General features: G+C 40.5%; 1 protein-coding gene across 1 annotated transcript in view; it reads left to right on the forward strand.

Annotated features, from left to right (window-relative positions):
- The first annotated feature begins 497 nt into the window (after window positions 1-497).
- LOC119410420 (nucleotide-binding oligomerization domain-containing protein 1) overlaps window positions 498-15,195 on the forward strand; it is a 109,755-nt gene continuing 95,057 nt past the window's right edge. Inside the window, exon 1 of the mRNA XM_037677332.1 lies at window positions 498-1,032. Within this exon, the coding sequence (XP_037533260.1) occupies window positions 498-1,032 (535 nt within the window). The remainder of the gene's footprint in view (window positions 1,033-15,195) is intronic.

Raw genomic sequence — 15,195 nt, forward strand, 5'->3', positions numbered from 1 at the left:
TGTGTCAGCAGCACACTCTCAACGTCACTCGCAACATCACCAGATCTATCAAGGATCTGGAGATTGATATAGTGGAGCTAGAATGACTCAGTGAATCCACAGGAAACCGAGAGCACTTTGAAGCTCTCAAAGCGAAAAGGTTAGCTTTAACCCACCTGCTGGACACGAAGGTCCAGGGCGTGTTGGTCAGGTCCCGGATGCAGAACATCACAGAGATGGATGCTCCCTCTAGCTTTTTCTTTAGCTTGGAGAGGAAAAACGGGCAGAGTAAAGTGATCCACTCTCTGTTGTCAGACACTGGGCAACAGCTGAGTGAGCCAGGCCAGATCAGGAGGAGGGCTGTGGAGTTCTACTCCTCGTTATTCCAGAGTGAATACGAGAGAGATGATGAACTGTTCGGTGAGTTCTGCAGTGGACTACCCCAGGTCTTTGAGGAGACCAACGCCCACCTGGAGCGCACCCTGGGGCTTCACGAGCTCCACACAGCCCTCTAGAACATGCGAGGCCAGAGGGCACCCAGCATAGATGGACTCACCGTAGAATTTTATAAAGCATACTGGGACATCCTGGCAGAAGATCTACTGGGTGTCCTCAGGGAAAGCCTAAGCACTGGCTCACTCCCACTATCGTGCCGCAGAGCGGTCATCACTCTCCTGCCCAAAAAAGGGAACCTACAGGAGATGAAAAACTGGCGCCCGGTATCCCTGCTCTGCACTGACTATAAAATCCTCTCCAAGGTCCTGGCTACCAGAATGAGAGAGGCTATGGAGCAGGTCATCCACCGGGACCAGACATATTGCGTCCCCAGCAGGTCCATGGTGGATAACATCTACCTGATTCGAGACGTTTTGGAAGTCTCCAGTTCATTAGGCCTGAACACAGCCTTGGTCTCACTTGACCAAGAAAAGGCTTTTGACCGCGTTGAACACAACTTCCTCTGGGAAACCATGAGGGAGTTCGGGTTCAGCGCTGGTTTTATAGCCAAGATCCAGGTGCTGTACAGTGGCGATGAGAGTGTGCTGAAAATCAACGGTAGCCTGTGCGCTCCTTTTAGAGTGTGTAGAGGTGTACGGCAGGGCTGTGCGCTCTCAGGGATGCTCTACGCGCTCTCCCTAGAACCCCTCCTCCGAAAGATCCAATCAAGTGTCCATGGTTTTACTTTACCCAGTTTTAACAACAATATAGTTTTATCCGCCTACGCTGACGACGTTGCTGTTTTTATGAGAAACCAACAGGACGTAGACATTTTAAAAAAGTTTACTGAGAATTTCTCCACCCTGTCTAACGCGAGGGTGAACTGGGGAAAGAGCACAGCCCTCGCCGTGGGTGAGTGGCCTGAAGGGCTCCCAGTTCTCCCTCAAATCCTCCTGTGGAAGAAAGATGGTTTTAAATACCTCGGTATCTACCTGGGAGATAAGGATGTGATAAAGAAAAACTGGGAAAACGTCAAAGAAAAGATTGGAAAAAAACTGCAAAAATGGAAATGGCTGCACTCCCAGATGTCCTACAGAGGCAGAGTGCTAGTTTTAAATAACCTGGTCGCATCACAGTTGTGGCACAAACTGGCTGTTCTAGACCCACCTCCAGACCTGTTAGTACAGTCTGAGATGGTGGAGTTCTTTTGGAACGGTCGACATTGGGTGCCACAGTCGGTCTTGTTTCTACCGAGAGAGGAGGGGGGACAGGGCCTTGTCCACCTGGCCAGTAGGACGGCCACTTTTAGGATTCAGTTTCTACAAAAATATCTGGCATGACCTGCTGACACAGTGTAGAGAGACGTGGCCAGCTGCATCCTGAGACGCGTGAGCGGGTTGGAGCTGGATGCGGCTCTGTTTCTAACTGACATTGGCCGTCTACAGATTAAGGGATTGCCCCAGTTTTATCAGAGTGTTTTTAAATTAGTTTCTTTTTTTAAACTCAACAGAACAAAAACTAATAAATCTCTGCATTGGCTTTTAGAAGAACCGTTAGTCTGTGGAGCGAGACTGGACGTCTCTGACAGCACTGTGCCAGGGCTGTCGACAGTGCTTTGCAGGTCTGGGACGGTGACCCTGAGGTGACCGGTGGAGACGGCCGGACCAGACTTCTCCAGCGTCCAGAAGGTGGCCTCGTTGCTCGGGGTCCGATCTGCCAGACTGGTGCGGCGCTTCTTAGACCTGTTGAGGGAGAGGTTGACAGCTGGGGAGGAGCGTCTCCTGCAGCTGTGGTCCACGGAAGTTTCGCCTGCCTGATGCAACGGACCCGTTTCCAGACACCCACCTGGATCCTGACCTCGGGGACAGCAGTGGCCCCCTGCTTCGTGCCACAGGTCTAAAGGTGGAATTATGCAGATCGGGTCCAAAAGTACTGTACAGAATCTGTGTGAAGGTACTGAACAAGAGAAATCTGCACAACAGAGCTGTCAGTGTCTGGGAAAGCAAGTTCAGAGGGCAGAAGCCCCAGTGGAGGACACTCTACAAACCTCCAATTAAAAAACGGACTGGTGACCTTCAATGGAGGATCCTTCATGGCGCCATTGCTACCAACTCTTTTTTATCTGTCATCAGTCCCGGAGCTTTAAAAGAGTGCCCTTTTTGCAGTTTGTTAGAGAATGTTTTTCACATTTTTATGGATTGTGCATAACTAACAGTTTTTTTTAGCCTCTTAACAAAGATTTTTAACCTTTTTGACACAGTCTTTACCCAATCTGTTTTTATTAATGGTGTATTTTACAGTAAAGCCACTAAGGACAAGTCCCAAATTTTAAACTTTTTAATCGCCGAGGCAAAGATGGCAATTTATTTGTCTCGCAGGGACAGACTGCAGGATGGACCTCACCTCGATGCTGTGTCTTTGTGGAGGTGCAACGTCAGGTCTAGGTTGGCCTTGGAGTTTCACTTCCACAGGGACACAGGGGATGTGGAAAGGTTTGTGAAACTGTGGGGATTTAAAAAAGTCTTATGCACCATTTCTGATCAGAAGGAACTAAAATACAACAAGCTTTTAATGTAAACTATTTTTTTCTTTAAACTTGTCCTGATCATGCTTTTAATACGGTTTCTAATATTTTTTTGTTAACTGTGAATAAAGTTTTGTTAAAAAAAAAAAAAATCTTCTTTTTCTTCTTCTTCTTTTTCTTTTTATTATTATTCTTATTGTTATTATCAGTTATAATATTTCCGTTATCTTTTATTATTGGAAAAATAATAATCTCTTGAATTCCCAGACATTTTTTTAATATTATTCCAAACCCTGGTTATTGGAGTATTTTCCCCCAGTTAGTCACAATATTTTCTCCAATGATCCCTCTTAGCATTTCTGATAATTTATCTAACTTCTGCTTGTTTCCTTTTATAATTTATCAGATTCTGGAAACTTAATAAAAAGTCCTTTTCAAAGTTTTAAAAGCCTTATTACGCTGTTTAAATGTTGCTGTGCATTCTGGTGTCCACCATGGTACTAACTTCTTCTTTTTGAGTCCATTACTTTTAGGAATAGAGCTTTTGGCTGTATCAATTATACATTTACTAATTTCCAAGTTTAATTCATTTACCGTTTTATTTGTATCTATATTTTTCATATTAATCTCAGTCATCATTTTAAATTTGTTCCAGTCTGCCTTTTCAAACTTCCATCTCCCCTCAATCTTTATTTGGCCTTGTTCTGTATCTATTCCAGTGTTGGTAAAAATTGGATAATGATCACTACCTATTGTGCTTTCTTTGAATATTGTCCAGCTGCTAATGTCAGCAAGAGATTGTGATATCAGTTTTAAATCAATTGCAGATTCCTTTCCTTTTACAAAATCCACCCGAGTGCCTAATCCATTATTTAGGATCACCAGTTCCTTTTCATCAATTACTTCTTCTAAAATCCCCCGTTATAATCATCTTGATTACCCGATAATGTGCTGTGTGCATTAAAGTCCACACACCAAACTATTTTCCCTCTCCAGTGTTCTAGAATTGATTCAAGTTTTGCTTTTTCTAATTGTTTGCATGCATTATAGTAATTTATGATTTTAACATTACCTTCATTTGTCCAAACTTATATAACAGTGACTTCTAATTCTGGTGTTGAATGAATTTGGATAAACTTCAGGTTTTGTTTTATGAATATAGCACATCCTCCTCCACTGCCATTAATCCTATCTGCGTATGACTGAATATCCATGAATGCTAAACAGTAATGAAGGTTTGAGCCATGTTTCTTGAATGTATATAATATTTGGTTTTGTATTTAATGTATTTATGAAGCCTTTAAATTCCTGACCATTTGCTATGAGACTGCGGGCATTCCATTGTAATGTTTGAATTATGTGATGTTTTGAGAAGCCTCAGCCTCAGATGACCCTTCTCCGTGTCTAAGTTCATCATGGATTTTTTCCCAAGATAAATCTTTCACATTAAAAAACTTTGCAGCTGCCTTTACAATAATCTTTATTTTTTTCAGTTTCAGTTTTTGCCTGTTCTGAACAGTTTATGATGTATGCCAGGAATGGAATCGGTTTGTCCAGTGTAACATTACCTTGGCTATTATCTGTTAGTCTCCCCCCCCCCCCCCCCCCATGTCAATTGTTTTCGGAACATTTTCATTACGGTTTACAACTTTCACTGCTTCTTCATATGAAATTTTCTTATCTATTTTAATTTGTTGAACTTCAGCTGCCTTTTTTCTTATCTTAAAATCCTGCATATGCTGCAGTATGACTTCCTCCACAGTTACATCTAACAGGATTGTTCCCACTTCCCCATAAGGATGTTCACCCCCACATCTACTGCATTCACGTTTTCCTTTACAAACATTAGCAATATGTCCATATCTTTGGCATTTATAGCATCTGAGAGGTGGTGGAACATAGACTTTCACATTAAAGCTCATGCATCCTATCGTAATTTTCTCAGGTAGAACTTTATTTTTGAACTCCAGTAACACAGACGTACTGTCTAATTTTTCTCCATTCCTGAAGGCCTGTAGTCTTTTAATGCCTGTAATGTCTCCTCCTCGTATTACTTTCTTTAACTCATCCAGATTTTCTCCTACAGGGATCCCTGTGATTACTCCTCTTTCTTCCCCAACAATCTTTCTTTCTATCACCTCCTTTTTACACACCATTTGTAATCAGTGCTTTGTTCTTTTGTTCAGCATTTTTACAAATAATAAGCAGATTTCCATCCCTTAGGACTTTTAACTAACGCTACATCCCCATTTTGCTTTTTTTTAATCCATTTGACAAACTGATAGGACTTATTCCCATCATATCCTGTCCTGCTTTAAATTTTAGTATAATCTTGGCATCTTCCATCATTATTTTCTTTCTTATTTCAGTTCTTTATTACTCTCACTCGAGAGCTCTTTTACCAGTTGTTCCTTTTATAAAATTTTCTTTTCCTCCTTTCTTCTTATTCTCTACCCTAGACCATCCTATATCCATATCATCATCCTCCGAAAGCCCACCACTACTACTAGCCATCTTAATCCACTCACAATCCAGATAATGCCAAAAACCACCTTTAAATTCAGCTTTTTACTTGCCAACTGTCGTTTCTGCGTCCTGCTATCGCGCTTGCGCCTCGTAGCCCTCCAGCCTGAGTCTGGACGATGAACTAACAAACCTCTCTGAGTCAAATGTTGTTGTCGTTGTTGTTGTCGTTGTTGTTGTTTTTTTTATTGGCGGTTGGCAAAAAACGTTGAGGTTGCATTACTGCCACCTACCGGTATGGAGTGTGGCTCAAAATGTCTCTTTTATTCTATACAAATGTTATATTCTATTAATCACCTTTGTTTTCCAGAAAAATCTTAACTAAAATCTGAGTACTTTTACTATCTGAATTCCCCTGTAGTATATTTATTAAATTAAGCTTTTCTTTATTTTCCCTAAATTCTTCCAACATTAATCTCCTTTCTATGAGATCTTCTACATACTAAAATAATATGTTCTATTATCTCGTTTTCTCCACAATATTGACAGTTTCCTGTATTATGTTGCTGTATTCTGTATAGCGAACTGTTATGGTAAATGGATTGTACTTATATAGCGCCTTTCTATCTTATTGAGATACTCAAAGCGCTTTACACTACAATCTGTGCCTAATTTACCCATTCATACAGCACTCTACTAGATCTCTACAAAGCTAATTGAACAAATCATTCTAAAGAGACTAATCAGTGCTTTAGATCGCATTCATACACCGATGGCACACACATCGGAGGCAACAAGGGGTTCAGTGTCTTGCCCAGGGACACTTTGGCATGTGACTGATGTGGGGTTCGAACCCCCAACTCTTGCAATGGAGGACAACTGCTCTAGCCACTCAGCCACAGCCGCCCCAAGCCGCTCTGTTAAGCCCATTATGTCCAAATCTTAACCTTGTTAATAGTTTCTCCTCTCTTCTATGTTTTCTTCCTACTCTAATTTTTCCTATTCTTTTTTTGAATCCTATAATACCACCTTCCTTTATCCTGATGCATGCTCAATAATCCAGGTAGAAAAATCTAAAAAAGTTAAATCTGGTCCTTTGGACATTCAAGAAAACAAAACAAAGCAAAACAACAACAAAAAAAAATGTAGAAACGTTTCGTCTCTCATCCAAGAGACTTCCTCAGTCTGAGGTGCTGTATTCAGCTCAGTCTCTTAAATAGCACCTTCTCAGAGTGGATCAACCAGTTTTGCTGCTGACAACCAAAACCAGCTGATCACATGCTCAAGAAGGACCATCAGCCTAACAATGGATCATTAGCACACTGATGGCTGTTTACTATTCACAGAGGGCTGAGTGATACTAGCAATCACAGCATTGTAAGAGGGGGACAATTGAACACGTAGGCCTCCACCCCTGTTTAACGATGGACGATTTCTTTTCACAAAGATGGCCTCCTTTACTCCTCTCTCAAACCATTGTTCCTCTCTATCCAGGATGTGCACATCTTCATCCCTGAAAGAGTGACCGCTGGCCTGGAGATGAGTGTAGACCGCAGAGTCCTGGCCTGATGATGTTGATCTTCTGTGCTGGGCCATCCTTTTGGCCAGTGGCTGTTTTGTTTCCCCGATGTAAGACTGATCACAGCCATCCTGACACTGAACAGCATACACAACATTACTCTGTTTGTGCCGGGGGACAGGATCTTTGGGATGAACCAGTCTTTGCCGTAATATATTTTGGGGTTTAAAAGCCACTGGGACGTTATGTTTAGAAAATAAACGTCTCAGTTTCTCTGATACTCCCTCAACATATGGAATGACCACTGGTCTGGGTCTGGGTTCCTCCTTTTCACCTGTTGGCTGACTGGAGTCCTGTTTGGGTTTCTTCTCTGCTTTTAGGAAGGCCCAGTTAGGATATCCACATTGCTCTAGAGCCTGTCTTGTGTGGGATTTCTCCTTCTGCCTGGCTCTTGAGCTAGTGGGGACGCTGTCTGCTCTGTGATACAGAGTCCTGATGACTCCTAACTTGTGCTCCAAAGGGTGATGGGAGTCAAACTGCAAATACTGGTCTGTGTGGGTGGGTTTGCGGTACACCTCAGTTTGCAAATGTCCTCTATCAGAGACTGAGACCTCACAGTCCAGGAAAGCTAACTTGCCTTTTTTTTTCATCTTCTTGTGTGAACTTGATGTATTTATCCACAGAGTTGATGTGGTCAGTAAAATGTTGGACTTCCTGAGATTTAATTTTAACCCAGGTGTCATCAACATACCTGAACCAATGACTTGGTGGTGTCCCTGAAAAGGACGTCAAGGCTCTCTTTTCTACCTCCTCCATGTACAGGTTGGCAACAATAGGAGAAACTGGAGACCCCATAGCACACCCATGTTTCTGCCTATAATATTGCTCCCCATATGTGAAGTAGGTTGACTGCAGGCACAGTTTCAAGAGTTGACACAGTTGTTCTGTGGAAAGAGTGGTCCTGCTGCTCAGAGTGGTGTCTGATTTTAATTTTAAACTGACCACCTCTACTGCATCATCAACAGGAATGCAGGTAAAGAGTGATGTGACATCAAAAGAGACCATTGTTTCATCAGTCTCCATGATGACATCCCTCACCTTATCCACAAAGTCCATGGTGTTCTGTATGTGGTGTTCTGAGCTGCCAACTAAAGGGATGAGTACAGACGCCAGATATTTGGAAACATTGTAAGTGACAGAATTAATCATGCTAACGATTGGTCTTAAAGGTACACCTTGTTTGTGGATTTTAGGTAAACCATACCGACTAGGTGTGGCCTCCCCTGGGTGTACAGTCTGTAGTACAGAAAACGGTCAATAGCCTTGTCCTGCTCCAAAGTTTTCAGGCAATCTATCAATTTCTTCTTGTAACCACTTCCTGGATCTCTTTTCAGAGGTTCATAAGTGGTTAAGTCACTAAGGAGTGTCATAACTTTCTCATGATAGTCTTTCTGTTTCAAAATCACTGTGCACCTTCCTTTGTCTGCTGGGAGAATGATGATGTTTTTGTCCTTGCTAAGAGTGGTGAGTGCGTCCCTCTCCTCTCTACTGATGTTGGAAGGTGGTGGTTTGGCATTGCTGAGGCAGGCTGAAACTTTGATTCTGAGCTGTTCTGCTTCAGCCTCTTTTAATTTTGTTGTTGCGGATGGCTGACTCAGTAGCTGTGATCATCTCCACCAGAGGAATTCTACTTGGTGCAACCGCAAAGTTCAGTCCCCTGGCAAGAATCTCTGTCTCCGGCTGGGTAAGCTGTCTGTCAGATAAATTCTTCACCCACTTTTCTGTCTCCCTGATATGTAATTGACTACTGGAGTGTTGTCCTACACTGAATGTGTTGTTATTGGAATAGTGATGGTGTTGATGAGTTATTAGTAAGTTAAACTTGTTTTGTTGTCGAGTCTTGGACTTGACATGCTGTGCTAAGCGTGCCTGATCTGTACAGTCCACTTGCTGAAGTGTGGTCTGATCTAGACACATAGTTAGTTTCTGTTTAATGTGCTCTTCTTTGGCCTTCAAGGCCTCAATAGTAAAATTGGTCTGTCTCACCCGTTAATTAAGCAGCTGGGTTTGTGCCTTCTGAAGGATCTTGCTTGCCCGGCGCCTGCTGACCGATGATTTTAGTTCCAGGCTCTTGGGAATGATGCCACTTTGTCGACATATGAGGTTGAATCGCAAGTGGTTCCTGTAGTCTGCCCTCTTTTTTTTCTGCACCCCAACTATAATTTCCAGGTTTTGTTCTGTCCTTACCTGGTTTAGCTATTGGAACAATAACTGATTCCTTCCAACTTAGTGGTAGTTTCCCCTCCTCCCAGATTTTATTATACAGCTCTAAAATAATATCTTTGGCTGTTTCACTAATGCCCCTTTTTCACTGTTACAGTGCGGATCAGATCAGTTCGGGTCGGTTCAGATCGGCTCGGGTCTGTTGCGTTTCCATGTACATTTCTGGACCAGCTCTGTAGGCGGGGACTAGAATCCAACTCGTCTTACCACCTGGTGGCGGTAGTGCTCCCTTAAGCTACTTACTAGCCACCACTAAACGTACTAGAAGAAGAAGACCCTGAAGGTTTTGTCTCGAGATGTTGTGGAAGAGATGCCATGCTCTAATTGAGTACCTCATGAACTGTAACTTTTAAACCTGATTCATAATCCTACCTTACTGCCTTCTCTACCTGCTTTAAACCCATGTGTTTTCCATTTTAGTATAGATTTTTACAATAAAGATTTATTAAAAATATCTTCACTTTTATTATTTGCAGATATGCACAAGGTTCATGTTAAAATTGCAAAACATCACACTGTGCTGTAATGTTTGAAACTGCTTTTACAATAAGCTACAGACTTGAAAACAATTAGATTAAAATTTGTCCTTGAATTTTAAAGGTTTGTCTTTCATTAAATTTAAAAACATAAGTGTATTACTTATTAATCTAAAAAGTTAAGTCTGGTCCTCTGGACATTCAAAAAACAAAACAAACAAAAAACATTTATTGTTTTTTTTATTATAAACTGTATTGTTTGTTTTGTGAATGTCCAGAGGACCAGACTTAACTTTTTAGATTTTTCTACCTGGATTATTGAGCAGCATCAGGATATTACTTAATAAATAGTCAGTTGGTCTGTGAACACCATGGGGTCCTAGAAGAGCTGAAGAGGTGGCTGTTTATGTCTGTGCCTCCCTGGTAAAGATGCTGCTCCCACAACCCTGAAGCAGAAGATGATGGATGGATGGATGGACGGACAGATGGATGGATGGCGAAGGAGGAGACCATCAAACACAGCAGGAGTGGTCAGTTCAGTTGAACTCCTGCCTGTTTGCTTCAGATCAGCTGTTCAAATCTCTGCAGGTTCAAATAAAAGGTGCACCAGGACTTTCAGCTGAATCTCTCAGGCCACAGTTGTACAGCCCATAACTGATAACAGACAACTGTCTTTTCGGAATTTTTGACTGTTTTTGTCTTACTTCATCCTAGAACCAAAAAATGTATAACATAATAACAGTTGAGCAGATTCTGGTAATCTTTTCTTAGGATCCATTAAGGATCAAATGCAATTGGAAATTTTTCTCAACTTCCAGAATGAATTTAAACAAAAACTATATGAACTTAACATTGTAAAATTTGTTTAGGATAGTTAATGTTCAAGGACACTGCTTAAGAAAAAAATTGTTTAATAGGAAAAGTAAGAAGTGAAAAATATACAAAAATAAAAAATACTGCGTCCATTGTCTGTCCCTTGTCTCACGGGCTTCATCCAGAAGAAGACACAAGTGTTGTTCCTGCTGTGTCCGGTTCAGTTCTTCATGTTCATTCAGTGATGAAATAAGACTTTTCTTTACTGGACTCTTTTCTCTTTCTCTTGACTAGAAAGAAGAAAAACGTGGTTAATTCAAGCTACATACTGTTTTTGAATAAATGCATAAAACAAAGAAAGGTGCAGCTAACAGCTATAATAGATATATTAATAATAAACTGATCAAATAAGAAAATGAAAAATAAATTGATTTAAAAATAATGAAAATAATAATAATGGATATATGAATCAGAAAGTATTATACAGATGCAGATATTCTTTATTGTCATTCGCACCACATGTGGTACATGTGGTGGATCAAAATTATGTCCACAGGGTCCCAGTTACATCCAACAATAAAATATAAAATAAAAACCGTAATAAGATCCAAGATATGAACTAAGAAAAACGTCAACTAAAAATATAAGCTCTAATAGCATAAAAACATTAAACAATACGCGAACAGCAGCACGGACATGAGTCTGTGTGAACAGACGAGCATGCATGAACACAGCAACATGAAACTGATCAGCAGCAACATGAAACTGATCAGCAGCAACATGATGTGATTCTTCACAGTGTTATATATTCATAAAGCAGCACAAACTCTAGTTCATGTTGCTGTTTGACGTATTGTTTTGATTGTTTACTGCTATTAGTGCTTAGTGTTTTATTAGTAGATGTTTTTAGTTGATATTTTTCTTAATTCATATCTTAGATCTTATTACTGTTTTTCTTTTACATTTTGTTGTCTGTAATTGGGACCCTGTGTACATAATTTCATCCCAATTCAGTATTTATTCAACGTTTAATTTTTTTACTTTAAAAATAAAATAAGTCAAGTCCTTATTGGCACAAATAAAGTGATGTGGAACATGTTGCATCTGTTCTTACCGAGCACAGAAGCTGCAGCGTTGTGCTGCTCTGTGAGGTGCAGGTGGGCTGTGATGGAGCTCTGTCAGGTGTAGACTCTGCTGATGGAGCAGAAGCAGAAGCCTGGAGGTTTGGAGGGTTTAATGTGGAGTTAAGAGACGCGCTGAAATACGTTCTGGATAAAATACAGTGAGAAACGGGAATGGAGGACAGTTAGCGTTTATGCAAATTAGCTTAGCATCGTAGCTCCGATGTTGTCCTATTATGGCGTCAGCCTCTTTTGTTAGTTAAAAATATGTTCAGAACCGATGGGATGAGTAACTTAAAATATGTTTAAAGTTAGAAAACACTCACCATCTTCTATAAATGATTCAAGTAGAGCAGTAACCGTGTCCAAACCACCCTCCAATCCTCCATCTAGCTCGCTTTGACTTTTTTAATTGGCCACCAAGCACAACAACACCTGCACTTCTGGATTTGACCACGGCTTTGACATTATTGTTTTTGTATAGCTTCAAAATACTAAAAGATACGCTCCTCGTGTTATCGCTAATGGCAAGCGGTAGAGAAAAAATGGTGGATCGGGTTGTTTGGAAAGATGCCACAGACTCCTCCCCCCGACCAATCAGTGACCGACAGCGTTTCTGACGTCACGGCGCGGCTCGCTTGGACCCCTTGAGAAGCCGAGCCAGAATTTAGCGAGGCAAGCCGGTCACAGGAACAGTGGAAAGACCTCAAACGCGCGTGAAGCCGGAAATATCTGACCCGCGCCGTGACAGTGGAAAAGGGGCATTAGATGTTCTATCATTGTATACCATTATTTGATCTTTCCCGGATGCTGTTTTCTTGGTTTTCCTGAGTGCACGATTTAATTCTGCTTTTGTAAAAGGTTCATTAAGTAGATTATTCGTTTCATCAATATTCTGTAGCAATTTTTTATATTTTAATTTTGTTGCATGCCTACCTTTTCTTCCCTCATCACTAATATTACATGTACTATGAATTTTACTAAATGTTTCAGCAAAAATTTCATTTTTTTCTTCATCTTTAACTATTGTTGTCTTATCTAATGTTAATACTGGATATCCATATTCTTTATTAATACCATTCATTCTTTTAATTACTTTCTGAATTTTTTCAAACTTTGTTTCTCTCCCAACAGTATCACAGAAGTTCCTCCAATATTTTCTCTTTGCTTCCTTAATTATCTTCCTATCCATTGCTTGTTTTCATTTATATTCAATAAGATTCTGGTATATCGAATTACTTTTAAGTGCTTTAAAGGCTTTATTTCTTGATTTTATTACTTCACTACAATCATTTGCCCACCATGGTACAATTTTCTTATCTCTCTGTCTCCCTCCTTTTTTGATTGTTCTGAAATCTCCTAAATCATTTTACAAACACAACTATTTACATCATTAACAGCCATTGTCATGTCAATTTTCTCTGTCCTTTTATTACTCAAATATTTGAATTTATTCCAATCTGCTTTATTAAAGTTCCAGTTCTTATTTACTTTTATACTATTATTATTCAGTTTTATTAGGCCCGAGCAGCGAAGCGCTGCGAAGGCCTATTGTAATTGTGCTGTTTATTATTTTAATTATTATTCTCCTCCCTAAAGAAGGGTTAATTTGGAGGCCTTAACATATCCCAAAACTCACCAAACTTTACCCATACTTGTCCCTCGTGTAAAATTTTGGTATTTTAATGGAACCAAAAGTGGGCGTGGCCAAACTGCTCAGCAGCGCCCCCTAACGTGAGATAGGAGAACTGGTAAGTCATGGAGAGCTGAAATTTGGTACATAGGTAGAACCATAGATATAAACACTAGATTCCTCATTGGCTGCTCCGGCGCAGGATTTTCGGCCGCCATCTTGGAACGGTCGTGGAACGGGATAACTTTTCACAAGTAGGATGAACATATTATTGTTAGTATTTTGTGAATATACTATTACTGTACTGTATTTATGTCCACCAGCTGATGTGATGTTCAGTGTAACACGGTGTTCAGCTGCAATGGAGCTAACTGAGATCTGATGACAGGAATATTTTTCTAACTAGCATACTCACTATTTCTGTAGCTTTGGTTCATTATCAACAGATATGCATCAGAACTGGAGTTTTGTTTAAGTTCTAGGATATAAAAAAATAAAACTAGGGAGAATATAGGAAATAGAAAATAAGATTGACCTCCTTTGTACAATGTTTTTGTGTAGACACAAATCTCCTGTTTTCATTTTGAAGGTTTCCCAAAGAACAAGATGTGAGGAAGAGGTGGAAGTATCTTTGAGGAGGATTCATCTGAGCAGTAAGGATTTTAATCAGGAGGATTTTGATCAAACTGATCAAACTGTCCGAATGAGAGATGGTGTGGTACCATCGGTTCACCTTCAAAGAGTAGGAGCATCATTATAAGTTCATTAGAGTTCATAAATTTACATATTTTATTGTCAGTCACAAGGTGAGACACCTCCATGTGTTTATATGTACAGGTAACTATAGACTGTAAAGTTTATATTCATGATGCTTTTTCATTTCAGCTTGAAAACTGCAGGACTACAGGAACTCAACAAAAGCTGGAGCTGCTCTGTCTGTGGCCTCTCAGGGACGTGCACGTCACACACACAACCTCGACCTCATGATGTGAGTATTTCTATTTTAAACTTTTATTTTTTCATTTACCTTTATTTATCCAGGTAGTCTCACTGAGTCACGAGAACTCATTTTCTAGAGAGACCTGTTTAGGAGCAGATGGTGGGGGTTGAGTGCCTTGCTCAGGGGCCCAGAGTGGGGCCAATGAGGGTGGAGGCAGGTGTGGGTGTTTCACCTTTTCCACCTCATTTTGATGTTGACGGTACCGGGAGTTGAACCTGTGACTTTCCCACCACAGGCCCATCTTGTAACCTCTGCTCCACCACTCCCCCACATAACATCATATCATAATGATCATGGCCATATTAAAATCTCACTGGTTTCCTTCCAGATGTGTTAAACAGCTACTGGTCCCCCTGATGTTTCCAGGTGGCTGTGGTCAGTGAATGAAAAGCCTGGCATGAACAAGATGATGCTGGAGATCATCACTGTGAACTGTGAAGAACAGCAGCAGCTCAGTGATTCCCTCAAGGCTCAGTGAAGGTGCTGAGAGCTGCAGAGAGGCTGATTCATGGAGCTTCAACACAGCAACCTCCAAACATGTCCACCCTCACACACATCGTCCGTGAGAAAACTGGACCAGAGCACAAGATAATAAGACAGTGATGACAACGACAACAATAGACATTCACAAATGATTCATACAAATTTTTATTGATTGTTTGTTTTACAATTGAAAAACAGTTTGTTATCCACTGTTGTCATCACTGTTTGTTAAAATCCAAGTCTCTCTTGTAAATGAGTCCTATTGGCTCAGTGGAACTAACCTGTATCAATAAAGGTTGAATGAATATATAGATATACATAATGATTTATTCAACCTTTTATTTATACAGGTTGGCTTCATGGAGCCACAAGGACTCGTTTACAAGAGACCTGTTCCAGACAGAACATTAAACAATGGCAATGATAAACTACAGTAAAAATGATAAGAGATTATATATATATATAT

This window comes from Nematolebias whitei, chromosome 5, assembly GCF_014905685.2.
Source record: "Nematolebias whitei isolate Nwh7 chromosome 5, NemWhi1, whole genome shotgun sequence".
NCBI classification, from domain to species: domain Eukaryota; kingdom Metazoa; phylum Chordata; class Actinopteri; order Cyprinodontiformes; family Rivulidae; genus Nematolebias; species Nematolebias whitei.